The sequence below is a fragment of the Epinephelus lanceolatus genome, chromosome 1 (genome assembly GCF_041903045.1).
Source record: "Epinephelus lanceolatus isolate andai-2023 chromosome 1, ASM4190304v1, whole genome shotgun sequence".
Taxonomy (NCBI): domain Eukaryota; kingdom Metazoa; phylum Chordata; class Actinopteri; order Perciformes; family Serranidae; genus Epinephelus; species Epinephelus lanceolatus.
Genome location: NC_135734.1, coordinates 20,411,104 through 20,428,439, shown reverse-complemented (window position 1 = coordinate 20,428,439; position 17,336 = coordinate 20,411,104). Strand labels below are relative to the sequence as shown.

At 42.6% G+C, this 17,336-nt stretch overlaps 1 protein-coding gene across 5 annotated transcripts; it reads right to left on the bottom strand.

Annotated features, from left to right (window-relative positions):
* Window positions 1-367: 367 nt before the first annotated feature.
* eif4ba (eukaryotic translation initiation factor 4Ba) lies at window positions 368-16,542 on the bottom strand. 5 transcript variants are annotated; one of them, XM_078167153.1, is made up of 15 exons: window positions 16,424-16,542; window positions 14,385-14,525; window positions 12,667-12,872; window positions 11,294-11,410; window positions 11,023-11,077; window positions 10,728-10,874; window positions 7,784-7,912; window positions 6,861-7,025; window positions 6,385-6,670; window positions 5,378-5,466; window positions 4,101-4,362; window positions 3,889-3,917; window positions 2,235-2,364; window positions 1,736-1,808; window positions 368-1,448 (listed from the first exon to the last, which is right to left on the bottom strand). In XM_078167153.1, exons 1-15 carry the CDS (start codon window positions 16,434-16,436, stop codon window positions 1,371-1,373), a joined length of 1,920 nt encoding a protein of 639 aa, XP_078023279.1. In that variant the 5' UTR covers window positions 16,437-16,542; the 3' UTR covers window positions 368-1,370. The 5 variants fall into 5 exon arrangements, with proteins under 5 accessions (XP_078023279.1, XP_033482916.2, XP_078023281.1 ...); XM_033627025.2 differs by having other exon boundaries at window positions 6,400-6,670; XM_078167155.1 differs by lacking the exon at window positions 2,235-2,364.
* Window positions 16,543-17,336: the final 794 nt, after the last annotated feature.

The following is a 17,336-nucleotide window of genomic DNA, read 5'->3' as shown; positions in this document are numbered from 1 at the left end:
ACCCCACAAAAATATATACGTATATCTAATGCTTGAAAAAAACACTTAGATTTTTAAATTAAACCTGTGCTGCATTTATATTTTTGTTTAGTGTAGTTCCTGTGATTTCTGGAAAGAGAAATAACTGTTGTTTTTGTTGTGCTTTGAGCACCTCAAGCAGAGTGCCATCTAGTTCCATTATACTCAAGAGAAGGCAGACATCTCTACAGCCGGACACTGCAACTCACACCAAAACAATCTAGACTGATAAACAGCTCTAAATTTTGGATTTTGAGGTGAACTGTCCCTTTATATGTAGGTTTTTTTTCCCCTTGGCCTGAATCCATTCAGTAATGCATACATAATCAATGACCACATACTATTTGAATGCACATAATGACCCCAATTTATTGCAAATTGGAAGACATGTTCATGTAACCTCATGGAAAGCTTCACATCCTGCTATAGGCAACTCCAGACTTTCCCAAAATATTTGTATTCCTCACTTCAGGGGAACTGAATGATTGACAGCTGTGGAGATTCTTTAAGACGGCTGGAAACGACCATTTAATTGATTTGATTATTTTGTCAGAAGGTGTGGAGATAGAGAAACATTGGTACAATGATTGGGGATAATAGTAATGGCACTTGATTGACTCCGAGTGAGAATCGTGCAGCGGCTGTTTTTCTTTTAAAATACAAGTCACTCCTTACACAGTCCTCTCCTTTGTTGAATGGCGGCACACACGATGACAAATGTTTATAAATGAATAACCAGTCTCAACATTCATGACTGTTAGTATCGGAAGACAGGATATTCTTGACCAAATTTTTCATGAATGAATTTAAGAGATTGATTTAAAATAACTATAATTCCAAATTATTCACTAATGAATTGTTACGCATTTAATCTGGGAATTCTGCAAGTCAATAAGTCAAAAGTTGCTAAAAATTAAAAAACAAGTTCCACTTAGTAAACTACATCTTCTGTCATATCATTCAACCTCGCCACACCTGTGATACACAAATATACAAATTCATTTTTTCCCCACTTTTTCCATTTATTTATTACAATTAATTCAATGTTATCCATCACTTTTCCATGTGTCAGCTACTCCTTTTTTCCATTTTAAAACAAGTCCAGTATGTGACTATTCTTAAGAAGCTGAATAGTCCTGAAGGTGGGGCGGGGGGGAGGGAGGATGGGTTGGGTGGTTTGAAAGTAAAGGACAGGTTTGTAGGAGGAAAGGAAGGAGGGAGTGATGTCCTCCCAGGAGCCTCATCCATGTGAGGAGTTTTTTTTCATAAGCTATGTGAGATTATTTTTTTTTCTGCGGTCGTCGTTTTCTCCTCCTCTTGCGCTTTTCGGGCCTCGTCTCGTTATTTCCTCTCTATTCTACGTCCTCTGCGTCGTCTCCTTGGTCTCCGTCCATTAGCAAAGCGGCGTACTTACTGGCTGAGCTGAACTTCTGAAAGCAAAACAAAACAGGGCCTGGATCAGCACAGTTAGCTTTGGACGCCCTACAAATACAGGGCATACATGAGAAAGGAACTTTCTCATGGAGAATCATTAAGGACAATTAATTTATGACTGATGAAGGGTTGTTTATTCACTGTGAATAAAGGAGGATGTTTTTGAAACCTACAATGTGGGGGAGCACTGCTAAAACAACTTCAAGCTTTCAGGAAACCCTCTGATGAAGAATAATTTAGGTGACGTCAAAGTCTGACTTATCCTTGGCTGTAAAGGACTTACGGGGGTTGGGGTTTCTTCGAATTTCTTTGGCTCTGGGGGTGGTCTGGAGTCTCGGTCTCTTCTGTTATCCCTTCTACAATCAGAGCGAACACTGAGGTTAAAATTTATTGGCAGACCTCAGTGCTGAAGACTTGACCCTTTGCTGTGAATCCTCAAACACACACAGCTAGAAAGACAAACTAAAGGAGCACAAATTATGCTCAGTTTACATCATCTAAAAATGTACATCTACAAGCTGCTTGGCACCCAGTTCACACTGTGCTCAGTTCTCAGAAGCCTCAAATTAAATTCAGAAATGTCCCAAATTTCAGGTCCAATTTAAGTTGTACTGTTGATGTTTGGCACTCAAACTGATTCTGTTACCAGTGTCCACACCGTTACAAACAATGAATGCATCATCGGTTGTGTAACTGAGCATAGGCCATTCTTTACAGATGCCCAGTAAATGTCCTCCCTGTCTCATTGAGAACTTTGGAGTGACCAGCTTTAGATGGCTGACCTGTCTGCCTCCTTTCTTCGGTCTCTGTTGGGCCCCTCTCCTCGACCCCGCCCTGCTCCAGGCCCTGCAGGCCCCCCTCGTGCACGTGGGGGCCCCCGGTCCCGACGCACACCATCAGCCTTGTTCTCATCTTAAAGGAGAAGCCAGACAGTTGAGTGAAGGGAGGTTGTTGGATGTCCTACAGTAGACTACACTCACAACACACTGCAGCATTACAAGCCACTGGGGTTGGATTCAAAAAGTGTTAGTCACTGATGTAGGGCCAAATGAGAGGTGCACAACTGCCTGAATGCAAGCTGAACTCAATTCAATTTGATATTGGCTTGAAGACTGTTCCAAATGTTTCCAAAACAATAAAAAAGAAGTCCTGTTCTGATGCACCGCATATCATGTAGGTGGTTTTCACATTTGGCCAGATTGCTTCTGAAGCTGTTATTTTAACGGTGTAGATATTATTCTACACCATGTAAGTCACTCTGATTATTTGTACAACAATGCAGATTAATAATGTGAGACATATTTCAGTGCTCCCCTTGTAATGAATACACTCTGAGTTTATGACCTGCTTCGGTCAGACGTTCTCACTTTGCCAAATATGTCCATTATGATAGAGTTATGAAGTAGTGTGGTATGTAAGGATACAGCTGTTCTTGCACCTCATCATGTAAATGAGCCAGTCTTAATGAAAAACACTGGAGCTCTCTGATGTAACTTAAAAAACACTGTATTTGTGCAATAAAGAATTGACTCCCTGTCTGTATATTCAAGTGTGACCTTTTATGGACTTGAATGAACTGAAAACCTCAGATCTCAGTTTTTAATGAAGTTGCCTTTCTGGACCACACAAGAGTTTGAAACCATTTTCATTTCTGCCAGTTAAGCCACATTTAACTGAAGCTGTCAAGCTAGCCCATGATCAGCAAAGACACTTAAATTTTATGGGATGACTGTCGGATGTTTAGATATTACCCTTTTACTTTTTAGCCAGGCCAGCATGGAAACTCGAGAGATGGTAGTGCCAGTTAGTCTGTAAGTCAAACAACTGTGGTCTAGAGTTAAAAATCTCAAAAACTATTGGATGGACTGCCAAATAAGAGGTCAAAACTTTGGTACGTCTCTACAACAAACGACTGAGTTCCAATCAGTTTCAAGGTCAGTGCTAGCGTTACAATGGCACCATACTACATGTTTAGCTTAAAGCACAGATGAGCCAAAAAGCAGCCTAGGTTGTAGAAAGCTGAGCCAAGAGCAGAGCTTGATAAGAGTCTGAGATGTCCCACATTGGCCACCATACAGACAAACCATTTGATTAAGAAAACAACATGGCCTTTTTACTGGTCCCAAACTTAGCATTTTTGCCCCCATTAGAACAGCAAAGCTCTCTCATTTAAGTCCATCCACCATTTTTTGTTTTGTGTGTAGTGACCCTTATAGTCTCACAGGTCGGCTAATGAGCCTGTCACATTGTCGAAATTCAAAGTCTAAATAATCTTTTTTTTGCAGATGTATGCAAGTGTTTTTGTTTGAATACACTGATGTCTTTTCTTTGTTTTTGATTGAGTCCTTCTATAGTTGCTAAAGTTTGTTCAATTTTATTCATAGTCTACTCTGAGGTTTGGTTTGGAAAAAATCCCCACTCATCAGCAGGCCTTACCTTTATCAGATCCTCTTTCATCTGCAGAACTTGGGGAGCCAAAGAGAAAGAAAGAACAGTCAGGGAAGAGTTTACAAAACACACATGAAAGTTTTGCTTTCCTACAAGTTTGTTTTGATAGCTAATTTACAGTGTGAAATGTTTTTAAAATGGTGTTTCTGTGTTCCTGAAGGGGCTTGCTGACATGCAGTATGCCTCACTTGAGTTCTCACCTGAGCTTGGGAGGAGCTGAACCACTTGGGGAGACAGGAGAGACCGGAGGTCGTCCATCACCATCGCTAGAGCCTGTGCTGGCCGCACTTCTCTTGGCCCAGGCGTTCTCCTTTGGAGGAGGTGCAGGCATCACCTTCAGTGGCTCCTTGGTGGAGCCGCTGGATGGGGGCTGGGGGGAGGACCCAGGGGAGGAGGGCTCGCCTTCTCTCCCACTGAAAACCTCATTCTCTCCAGAGCGCTCGCTGTCTCGACACCGGGAGCCTGGTGGATGAAAAGAGCAACATGTTCATGCTTACGGTTTTACATCACTGAAGATAATCTTTTAAATGCTTTTACAACTTGATAAGATGTCCACTACTTTGTTTGTCTTAGTTGTTTTCTTTATGCATGCCAGTGTCCAAAATTAACCTTCTGACTCACTGACCACGGGGACTGGTAGATGAAAAGTCTACCCACCAAGCATATATTTTTTTAACCGCATGCAGAGTTAAAAGTCCCAGTGCTGTTATACTGTACATCAGCACTCATGGGATGCTTCCAGTCCAATCAAATTGCTTGGTCGGTTGCTTGGTAAGATTGGAGAAGTGAAGCTGTAATGTGCTGCCGCTGACAATGTGGGAGGCAATAAAGACTTTGCCATCTTGCTTCAGGCTAGGGAGCGTCATCTTATTATTTTCCAAAAGTATGGATGCTGCCAATGGTAGCTCGCAGCAGACCGGCGGCAAGTGATAGTTTGGTGAACAAGCTGGTTTACCGCACAGTAAACTAGGAGTGCTCAAGAAGGTCAGTTTTGCTGCATCATTCAGACATGCATAAAAACACATCTGTAGTGTGCGTGTGAGACCCTCAGAGCAGAGGAGCAGCAGAGCAGTGCGCCTCAACATGACACAAAAACACAGTAGAGACTCGAAGCATAGTTTTTATTACATGACTATTTTGGTACAAACTTTTACCTTCCAGTGTGGTGGATAGTCTTTAGAGATTAACCAAACAGAAATTCTACCCGCGATTGGCTTTTAGCAGGCGTAAATTTTGGACCCTGAAGTATGCTGAAAATGTTGTAACTTACTCCCAGTACAGATGAAGGCAGCATTTTTTAAGACACGATAAACGTCTTTAAGGTACTCAAAATTAAAGCCTTTGATTTCTGTTTCATAAAGACTACAGACTGAATTGTGATGTGACTGAAAAAACAAGTTACACAACCTGAGATTTGTAAGGAAAAACCAGATTTCTGAAGGCAAGCTGTAAAGAATTTAGTGCAAAGGTATCTCACCTCTTCCAGAAGTACTTCCTGGCTGTGAAGACTCACTGCCTGTGCGTGATCGCTCAGTATGAGATTCTTCGCTGCGCCAGCTTGGGTCCCTGAGAACGACAGAACAAGCTTTAACAGGCATGTAAACTCTTCCACTAGGGATGGGCAAACGATCAAAATTCATTATTCGATCATCAAAAAAATTAACGATCAATTATCCATTAATTGATAAGCGAGTATTTCAAAAGAGAGAAAACAAAAGAGTGCAGTGCAGACGGTCGCCGCAAGAGAGTGCAGCTGCCCCAGTTTTGAGCCTCAACCCCCCAGGCCAAAGAAGAAGAATGGCGCGCATGTTCAGTTCACCCCTGGGTGTTTACAACCGTTGCCGAGTTACAGGCTTCAGTTTTCAGCAAAACCTCCGTCTTTCAATGGCGTAGTGTTTTCAGAGGCCTCAAGGGAAGCCACCGAGGCTTTGGAGAGCGATGAGAGCCTCCTTCTGTTAATAATTTTTTGCCTGGCATAGGTCTGGTGGGGGTCTCGTAAGCCTGTCGAGCTGCCGTGCTAGCTGGGCGGAAGGGTCTCGTTGGCACGGCGACTCGCCGGGCGGGGGGTCTTGTTGGCACAGCGGCTCGCCGGACCTATGCCAGGCATTGTAGGGGAAACATTGCGACTATCGATCAAAATTATTTGTGATCGATCAAAGGCCTTAACAATCAATCATCGATAATCGAAAATTGATGCCCATCCCTATCTTCCACTGCACACATAATCACATTCTTGTTGCCATATGATGTTAGTGCAGGTGATTTTTCTGGCAAAATTCATAGACATCAATAAATAACTTCATTTTTGTACCCTTGACCTAAGCTTTAAGTAGAGCTACAGAGTTTGCAGCTACTTTACAAAACAATCTTCCTGAAATACACTTATGCAGAAAAACATCCTCCCAAAACAGATTTGAAAACAATATATTTCATTAAACAGACTGAGCTGTCACCATCTCATCAAAAGTTACATAGTGACCCTACTGGTCATCCCCTGACCTGTCCCGCATCTTTCGGTCATGGCCCCGTCCTTTGTCCTCCTCCAGCTGCCTCTGCAGCCTCTCTTCCTGTTTCTTCAGCCTCTCCTCCACCTCCCTCTCCTTGGCTGCTGTGTCAACCGGCTTGGCTGCACCAAAGATGGAGGAGGCCCTGCTTCCTGAGCTCGGAGCTGCCGCTGCTGGGGAAGTACCACCGGCGTTGCCACTGCTACCATCCACCTCCTTGGGCACACTACGGGGCTTAAGGTTCAACTTGGGTCTCTGCTGTGGAGCTGGTGTGAGGGAAAAAAAAAATTAATATGGAGATGTTGTAAACACAGTCAAAATGTACTCTTAAAAAAACAAGCGTAATTACACTTAATTAAATGACTTCACCCTCAAATGTAAACATCAACACTCATATAACCCTTTTTATTATGACTGATTTATAAATAAAGCTGTATTCGTATACTGAACTCTCACCTCTGTCCTCGCGCCTTTCATCCCGTCTCTCGTACCGGTCCTCACGGTCGCCGTAACGATCCCGATCCCCGTAACGATCACCGCTACCCCGACTGTCATCATAGTCACGGCGGAAGCCACTGCCAAAGGCACGACGACCACCTCCACCACCACGAGAGTCAAAACCTAGAGGGAAGGCAGGAGAGACAACTGGTTAGAGGTGAACATGGAAGCTTATAAACAAGTGTATACAAGATTAATCAAGGCTGCAGCAGAGCAATTAGGGAGTCATGGAGGACTGTATCTCAGAACTATGTTGGTCAAATCAGATTTGGCCGTTCAAAATGATTATTTAATTATTCTTTTGTTTTCATAAATATTTATAAAGATCAAATGGGGCTCAGCAGGACGTTCAGTGTGACAGTGAAATTCATGTAATATAGTTACCAAGCCAACTGCGCTAACAACAGATCAGACATGTGCCACAATCGCCGACTCTAGATATCAAAGAAAAAGTCAGAAACTGTATCTTGTTTAGTTGCTGCGAGAGAGAAATTCACCACTTCTAAGCAGAGGAGAGAAGATAATGTTATCTCAGAGCCTTTCTGTGCTGCTGTTTAATGTCTACAGCTGCCTGCAGCAAAGAGCAGCGTAATAACTGAAGTGCACTCACTCTTGCAGCAAAATCTGGGGACCAAAATGTCGCCGGAAGTACACTGCACAGTACACTGACTAGCAACGAAAAAATAAATAAATAAATAAATAAATAAATAAAACACCGACTGAATGACTTGAAGCTGTCTCAGTTAACAGAGGGATCTGTGACTGATAATTTGAATCTCCCACTTTCAGGGGGGGGGTTCTGATCAGGAAGCAAAGAGCTGCTGATACAGCCACATGGATCTTAATACCAACACAGGGTCCAAACAAGCACAACGACACACCTCTATCGTAGTCTCTGCGGTCCCGGTCGTCATAGCGATCCCGGTAGCGGTCTCTTCCCCCATCATAGCGTTCATTGTCCCGCCGTGGGCCATCTCTGTAACGATCCGACTCGTAGCGATCCCGTGATCCTGCAAGAATTGTAACAGAGTAATGACATGGTTTTACCTGGAATTCCTCCAAAATGAACTGTGACTGAGTTCTGAAAATCAACAAGAACCTTCAAGTCAAAATTTTGGATAATTACTTTAGTGAGTTTTACAACTGGGTCGGCCTGCATGTCGATAAAGCCATACATTTTCAAACATGCACTTATGAGGCATTTGTGGATGAGCAAACAGACCGGCACATATACAGTACAGGCCAAAAGTTTGGACACACCTTCTCATTCAATGCGTTTTCTTTATTTTCATGACTATTTACATTGTAGATTCTCACTGAAGGCATCAAAACTATGAATGAACACATGTGGAGTTATGTACTTAACAAAAAAGGGTGAAATAACTGAAAACATGTTTTATATTCTAGTTTCTTCAAAATAGCCACCCTTTGCTCTGATTACTGCTTTGCACACTCTTGGCATTCTCTCCATGAGCTTCAAGAGGTAGTCACCTGAAATGGTTTTCCAACAGTCTTGAAGGAGTTCCCAGAGGTGTTTAGCACTTGTTGGCCCCTTTGCCTTCACTCTGCGGTCCAGCTCACCCCAAACCATCTCGATTGGGTTCAGGTCCGGTGACTGTGGAGGCCAGGTCATCTGCCGCAGCACTCCATCACTCTCCTTCTTGGTCAAATAGCCCTTACACAGCCTGGAGGTGTGTTTGGGGTCATTGTCCTGTTGAAAAATAAATGATCGTCCAACTAAACGCAAACCGGATGGGATGGCATGTCGCTGCAGGATGCTGTGGTAGCCATGCTGGTTCAGTGTGCCTTCAATTTTGAATAAATCCCCAACAGTGTCACCAGCAAAACACCCCCACACCATAACACCTCCTCCTCCATGCTTCACAGTGGGAACCAGGCATGTGGAATCCATCCGTTCACCTTTTCTGCGTCTCACAAAGACACGGCGGTTGGAACCAAAGATCTCAAATTTGGACTCATCAGACCAAAGCACAGATTTCCACTGGTCTAATGTCCATTCCTTGTGTTTCTTGGCCCAAACAAATCTCTTCTGCTTGTTGCCTCTCCTTAGCAGTGGTTTCCTAGCAGCTATTTGACCATGAAGGCCTGATTCGCGCAGTCTCCTCTTAACAGTTGTTCTAGAGATGGGTCTGCTGCTAGAACTCTGTGTGGCATTCATCTGGTCTCTGATCTGAGCTGCTGTTAACTTGCGATTTCTGAGGCTGGTGACTCGGATGAACTTATCCTCAGAAGCAGAGGTGACTCTTGGTCTTCCTTTCCTGGGTCGGTCCTCATGTGTGCCAGTTTCGTTGTAGCGCTTGATGGTTTTTGCGACTCCACTTGGGGACACATTTAAAGTTTTTGCAATTTTCCGGACTGACTGACCTTCATTTCTTAAAGTAATGATGGCCACTCGTTTTTCTTTAGTTAGCTGATTGGTTCTTGCCATAATATGAATTTTAACAGTTGTCCAATAGGGCTGTCGGCTGTGTATTAACCTGACTTCTGCACAACACAACTGATGGTCCCAACCCCATTGATAAAGCAAGAAATTCCACTAATTAACCCTGATAAGGCACACCTGTGAAGTGGAAACCATTTCAGGTGACTACCTCTTGAAGCTCATGGAGAGAATGCCAAGAGTGTGCAAAGCAGTAATCAGAGCAAAGGGTGGCTATTTTGAAGAAACTAGAATATAAAACATGTTTTCAGTTATTTCACCTTTTTTTGTTAAGTACATAACTACACATGTGTTCATTCATAGTTTTGATGTCTTCAGTGAGAATCTACAATGTATATAGTCATGAAAATAAAGAAAACGCATTGAATGAGAAGGTGTGTCCAAACTTTTGGCCTGTACTGTAGGTACTTAAGAAAACGGCGTGGCTGTTCCACTTTTCGAGGAATAGAAAATCTAAGATCCTTGAGATAGATTTCAAAGCAATCGGAGGTGTGTTTGGGTTTTAATTTTGACATGTTTGTCTACATTTATTTCTTTATGAACAAACATTTGTGTTATGGACATTTCTAATAACTGTTTTGCGACCTTGCTTTTAGCTGAGCATTTGCAATACCTTGATAATTAAGGCTGGTCACCATCATGTCCCTTCAGGCTTTCTCCCTCAAAATGGTTCAATGACCCAACACACTGGCTGGATATTATAGATGTCTGGATCATGATACCTTCTGGTTCAATCAAATATGTATATTTGGTTTTGTCACCACATATTGCTCAGCTAAGTATAAAAATCAACCTATTAACAGCCAGCTTTTTAATCTACAGGCTGAGATTTAGTTGGATACGATGGTCTGATGCTGCTATACAGAATGCTCCCTCTCAAGCTAATGTTAGCTATCCATCAGGACGAACTGTCACCAGCACAATTTAGAGATTTTCCATACTGACAGTGAATATTCATGTGTCTTATGGGTCTCAAATCTCAGAATTAAGGCTTGGTTAACCTGCTACTTGGCAGCTTTTCAGCATTTTCCTGTTTGTCTCCTAATGTGACAGCGCTTTCCTTTTTCTCTCTTTGCCTTGGCAATCACGCAATACCAGTCTGGTCTACGTCTGTGGGAAACCTGAAAGCTGTTATCACAACCCTGAAGCAAAATTGGGGAAAACATTCTGCGAAGGGAATTGTTTCAGCCAATATTCTCCTCGGTCATGAATGCAGTATCAATTTTTTCAAGTTCAACTAGGACTGACACCAGTGATACTTAGAAATAGGTTCCTTCTGTCCAAAACTGCACACACAATTATCCTCGGATCAAGTGTGAATAAGTATGGATGTCGAAGAACAAACAAAGCCAATTCTGACTCACTCTCTCCAAAGGCATCATCTCTTTTGGGAGGTCCGTTGTCGTTATCTGCACTGGGCCGAGCCCTCCAGTCACTGTCTGTCTTGTCAGGACCCATGTCTGACATCCGTCCTCCCCTGTCTCGGCCTCCCATAGGTCCATTATCTCTCTCTGAGGAGTGAGGAAAAAGTAGGGGAGATATTTAGTTTAACTATAGAATATAGAGATTGAGGGACATCTTTCCATTTGCTAAATGCCGATAAAAAAATGTAGTCATAGTGGCCAGAATAAATCACAGCCAAAAAAGCTAGCAGCGTACCTTTATCATTAGACTGGTCTGCAATATCCACACGGATCCTTCGGTTTCCCAGGTTCTGTAGGCATGAACAATTGGACAGACATGTAGTCATTTTCTCATATACATTTTTATGAGAGAAAGAAACTGACTAAAGAAACTGACTAAATCTTAAGCCAAGATTTTATTGTGCAATACAACTATGGGGTAAGTCGTACGCTCATGCTAGTTCAGAACCAGGAGTTAAAATAAAAATGTATAAACACAAAACCAAGTTCTTGTTGCATCCTCTCACCTCCTCATTGAGACTCAGGGCCCTCAGGAGAGAGTCGACGTCATCAAATTCAGCATAGCCAAAGCCCTTGAGCCTCTCTGGGTTACTAGGCTCTCGAGGGAGACGCACTGCACTGATCTGGTGATAAGAATAGTGACAGAATAACATTAAAGACAGAAAATGCATTGATCTGGGCCCAGCACTGTACAGTTCACCCATACAAACTCATCAGTGGTTTAAAAGACAGCAAAGAGGTGAGCATTTGTGTGTGTTAGCTAAAAGTCTGCACCTTTGTCTCACCAATAATTCTCATTTTCCCCAAATCAAATTGTTTAAATATATCATGGGCTGGGCAGTATCAGCCTTGTTTATATTATCTTAGTATAAAGACAGTTTTCAGCAGAGCTATTACATCAGTGCACGGCTGAAGAGAAAGGAAAACGGATCATGGTGAAAAGCTGGTTCACTAATTTTAGTCATGTTAAGTTTTGCCAGGGTATTTAGAGTGGAGTGACATAAAAATAAACTAAGATGTCAGGCGGGACATCAAGGCAAGGAAGAAAGGAGAGCACTTTGATAAAAAGGGACCATTTTCAAGGTATTCTAGTACTTTGTTTTTTCCGATCAAAATTCTCAAATTGTCTAACCCTAAATAAAAATGAACACATCAGGACTAGCCCACTAAATTATTTCACTAACATAAACTGACCTCCAAGGTTGTGACCATTTTAAGAAACAGGTCACACTCTGCTATGACTGAAAACATCAGAGGCAGACATGAGAGGACTTCATAACCAACAATGTATGCAGGTGTTTTCAGATGCACCACTGTGCTGGCTAAGTAGTCCAAAGGGTTTCAGCAGAGCTTTACGACTCTGAAACGTTTTTCCTGTTACTGAAACAGGACTAACTGGCTTGACTTTGGAATCTGTGTTATCTGTGAAACATTGTTTTTTTTTTCTCCAACATGCTTAGCTAGATAAGGAAACTAACATAAAACCAGTAGTATTCCTTTGATGCCCCCCTCTCCAGTGTGACAAACCTCTTTCTATGGATACATGGGGGGAGAAGAAGAAACAAGGTTGACCTGTGTCTGTGTGTCCTGTTGTTTTATTACTAAACAAATCCACTGGTCCTGCAGTGTGTCAACAACAGCAGTCCCAAGGGCATTGTGTCAGTGTGGACTAAAATACTTACGAAATAAATATTTAAGTTACAGATGTAAGTGAAACTAGGTGTTTACAGCTCCCGTGAGGAGCAACAAAGACTGCAACTGAAACTGTCCATCAGTTTCACCATTTGTGTTTCCTTACAAAACAAAGAGTTGCTGTAGCTGTAACTCCCAGGTGCTATGTGTTAGAGCCCTACACTGCATGTGTGCTTGTTACACCTACTGCCAAGCCGCGGAAGAAGTCTTTGATCGAGTCTTCAGTGACATCATAGGGCAGGTTGCCCAGGAAAGCCGTGTAAGGCGGGCTGCGGGGCAGGCAGGACCGGTCAATATTGGGTTCACGAGCTGAGCGAGGCGCTGTGGGCAGGATGGACCGATCAATGGGCGGTGCCCGGTACGAATCCTCCTCCGTGTGCCATGAGGTCGAGACTGGAGGGATGACATAAGAGAAATTTTCAAATAAATACTAACTTAAAACTGCCTTTCAATTTACTGAACAACAAGAGATTATTTTCCATTTGATACCTGGTAATTCATATTCTACCACACAGAACAGCATATGGCAACAAAGACTTCACAGCAACAAATATTGATGGAAATTTGTCACATTTCAACATCGAATTACATACGAGAAGCTAGGGCTGACAGAAAATGACAAAACAGCATTCCAGCATTCTGCATATTTTTGCGAGATGGGTGGAGGATCAACGACATCATCATCATCTACCGCAGTGTTTCACTCATCATATACCAACTCAGTTGATATCGCCCAACCCTACGAGAGACACTACAGCAAATGGCAAACTTCCATTAAAAAATGACCAAGTGTGACAAATAGTTACTTGTTAATGTCAACCCTTTTCATGCCGCATGCCCTTTTAGCTTGTGTATTTTGGTTATTGTTCTGAGAGGAAGATATTGACAAAATCCATTATCAGTATGCTAGCCAAAAACCCTGGATCAGATATATTACATCAAATAAATACACCTAAGTATCATGACTAAAACTACCCACAAATGCCACATAAGTGCACAAATGGCACCATTTTGGATGATCTTCTGTTAGAAAAACTAGCAACAACATGCGGTCACATGATGTGTAGCTTGATATGTTGCTCTTACATGGACAAAACAATACAAATGCGCATTATGAGCATTTGTAGAGACAGAATCTAGATTGTGAGGTTCAGCATCACAAATCTGACAAAATCACATATGCAAAGAAATATGACAAAGTTGTACAATCTGAAAAGACAGCAAGAATACATGAGAGACTCCATCCAGAAAGCAGTAGTTAATAGCTAATAGAATAATCAATGAATTTATTTGACCAACTCTATTGCATGTTTGATATGAAGTTTTTATGATGTATTTAACATTCAAAGCTTCAATGCACACTGTCCAGCCACAATTCCATATTCAAAACAACCATGCCCAATCTGCACAAGCAAGTAAGTGGACTCCTTTCAAAACAGTAGTTATTGTTTCCAATGTCACTGTAAAGATTCAGCTTCATGTGGTCATATAGAAGTATTATTCATTCAACAGCGCATCACGGTTACAGACAGCTATCTTAGGTAACATGCATTTAAAGAGCCGTGGCTATCTCCCTCGTATCAGCAGACTCTCAGTGTATTTGAATAGAAAAACCAAACTGTCTCTACATGGCTCACTAATTTGCCTGAGCTTTTCTTACTCCTGCACACCTTCAGAAAAAAAGACTGAAAATGCATTGCCACAACATATTTACACATAAAACAAGAACACAGTTGCTCGTTTTACATTCAATGACTGCATTCTTCATTCTTATTCTCATTTCTCCCCATTTAACTAAGAGACAACAAGAGCGATAGAGCGATGATATTGATCTTACTACCGTTAGATGGAAAAGTGCAAGGTAGGCAAGATAAAGCCTTTGTGTGTATTTCAGTGTGTGCTCACCATCTCCGTCCAGGTCATCAGTCTCATCTGCCCAGCTAGTGGACTTGGCTGGGTAGCTAGGGGGTGCATTGCTGCCTCCACTGTCCTCTGCCAGGAAGTCAGTCAAGGTGAGGGTCTTCCCCTTCTTATTCTTCTTCTTAGCTAGATGGAAGATGAACACAGAGTACGCAGTCAGCCGTGGAAGAAAGATGCTAGGACATGGGTTTGTTGTCTACGGGGGTATCTGTCAAGGACGCCTTTAAAGCATCTATCCACACCCAAATGATGTCTCCATTTAACCTGTCTGTTTGGAAAATCACAGATGGCTTAAAAAAAAACCCAAAAAAAAACAGACACTGAGTTTGGGGATAGTGGCAGATGTTACAGATGCTGTGTAAATTTCTGATAATCACAGTGTCAAAACAGTGAGTTTGCTCCACTAGCTTTCATTAGAATTTAACTACTATTTTAAAGCTACTGTGAAATATTACAGCAGTGAAATGCTGCACTTCTGATACATTCATTGTGGTACCAATACAACAACAGTCTGGGTTTGAGCGTGTCTCTACACTCTTGTGGACAGCTGCATCTCTGCACAGACAAACATGTATTTGTAGTGGGAGAGGGCTGCAATGTGTAAGTGATAACAAACACACAAGGAGTGGTCTACCTGTCCAACAGGTCAGAAAAGCCTCCCCTCTATTTGTTCAGCCCCAAGAAGGCACTGCAGGGTGCAATAAGTGTAACATGTTCAAACCACCAAACTGCATGTTTGCTGCATTTTCGAGGAAGCACTTGGGGAGTCTGAATCAATGAGCCATGTATCAATTGCAGAACATTCCTCATAGTGTCTAACTGAATGGCAAACAGTTGCCAGTTGTCCACGGGGGCTTCACACAGCTCTACTCATACAGCAGGTCTGGTTTGTTTTGGTCTGAAGCAGAAAAAGGGGAGCCACAAAGCTGGCTGTGAGCTTTATTGTGAAAATCCCAGCTGTCAGGACATTCTTTACACACATCGTTACAAACCCTGCACACATACAGAGAGCAACACAGATGCTAAGTCATTGTTTACTATCGACAGGCTTCGACTGCTTGTGCTCTCTAAAACCAAAGAAATGGTTGATTAGCTGATTTATAGCTTTCTTAGCGCTCCGCAGTGATGTGACATTAGCAAGCTAGGAGCTGCGTAACGTCAACTTTTGGCACCACTGACTTCTGCTAAAGCTACAATAGCGAAACAGCTACAAGGGCCGACAGTGTTAGCATAAACACGCAGCTTGTTTGGCATCTACGCAGATCGCTTTTGTCTTATGCGGGCTTAGTCAGCAAAGGAGTGCTGACGGGGGAAGTATCCCTGCTTAGCTAGCTCGGTTTTTAGGGCCTAGTGGCAGTGCACGTCGCAGCGCCAGGATCCAAGTGCGCCATCATCGGAGCAAGACTTGGTCGGCCGGATGGGACGGCACAAAGTTGTGAAGCTGCCAGAGAAGTGTTTAGGATGCGTCCCAACAGGCCCAGCTGCCTCGTTTCATCAAACACCGACACCAGGGAGTCGGGCTGCACACGTGGGGAGACTCCTCGGGTAGCCCGGACTTCTCGGCCCAACCCCTCCTCCACGAAACGCGCTTGCGCCCGATGCTTATCTGCTCTGAGCGCCACGGCGAGCTCCGCCACGGGCATACAATGTGCCAGCTCTGCACGCAGTTAGCAACCGTTCTCAACATGTCACACAATGTCCAACACAAACAATACCGTGTAAACCCAAAAGCGGACAACGAAAGCATCACAATAACGAATACTGCAAGAAAACACCGCGTTAAATCTACGTTTAAATTTTCAGTTTATGCAAGTCGTTGCTTCGTTCATTCGCCTTCCTCCAGCAGTTACGTCTTTACCGGGCCAAAACAACCCACGAAGCGATTTTTACACGCGGGACACCGACGCCAATCAACACACCGAGGCATTAACAATCCCAAAACTTGATATGTCAAACTGTATCATGGTATAATCCGCTGAAATTCCCCCCAGCCGACCCAGATCGTTCACCCTCATAAACCTCACCTGACGCCGCCATGTTGGAGAACGAGTTCGTAGTAGTTCCCGGATGAAGGCGTCATAGGTTTATTATCGGGAGCGCGCATCGGCGTTCACGGGCCTGTCTCCTCCCTAGTTGTTAGCCTCCACATCTGCTCAGCTGAAACTGACACGTCCTTTTCCTTTTCTGCCATGTTTGTTAATGAACTAATGCTGACTGTAACTCCTGAGGTTGTTCATTTACTTCACTTGTATAGCAGGCTATAAAAAATCTTAATGCAGCCTTAAATGTTAATTAAAAAAAAGCGGTGAAATTGTGAATTGTATGATATAAAACATTACCAGGACAAGCCCAGACCTTGGTATGTGCAGATGCATATTCATACATGACTCATTTGACACCCTTTCACACTGTTATATCACCATTGGACCAATGAGCAGCATTTTATTGTTGCAGCAGCTAAACTTGATGCTAATTCTACAATTTTATATACTGTTCATAGTTAATCTACAACAATGATTTTTATGTAAAATCTCACTCTGGAAACTAGTGACTGCAGCTGTCACATGAACCCAGTGGAGTAAAAACGTTTGAGATGTAAGTTTAAGCAGCTTTACTTTATATTCAACTAAAGTACAATCTGAAGATTTTAGCAGTATTACTTACTTTCCACTGTGGAGAATGTGTGTTTTGTTTTTCTTTTTTAAATAAGTGGATAGGGTTAAAATGAATACATTAAAACATAAATATGGGTCTACACGTAATGTTAAATAACATTCTTCATATTATAAACCAGTCTATTAAAGCTGCAAACAAGAGGAGTTGACTGAGACCAAAGCAGAGCTAAAAGGTCAGATGATAATGCACATTTTTCACTTGACCGGGAACATGACTCAAATGGAAAGACATTACCATATGTTTGCTGAATGTGTTTGGTAG

Excerpts from the sequence above, each read along its gene's own strand:
- eif4ba (XM_078167153.1), bottom strand. Across the intron at positions 4,363-5,377 it reads AGGAAGTACTTCTGGAAGAG|GCTCCCGGTGTCGAGACAGC; the intron begins GTGAGATACCTT and ends TTCATCCACCAG. Across the intron at positions 3,918-4,100 it reads TCAGCTCCTCCCAAGCTCAG|TTCTGCAGATGAAAGAGGAT; the intron begins GTGAGAACTCAA and ends TGGCTCCCCAAG.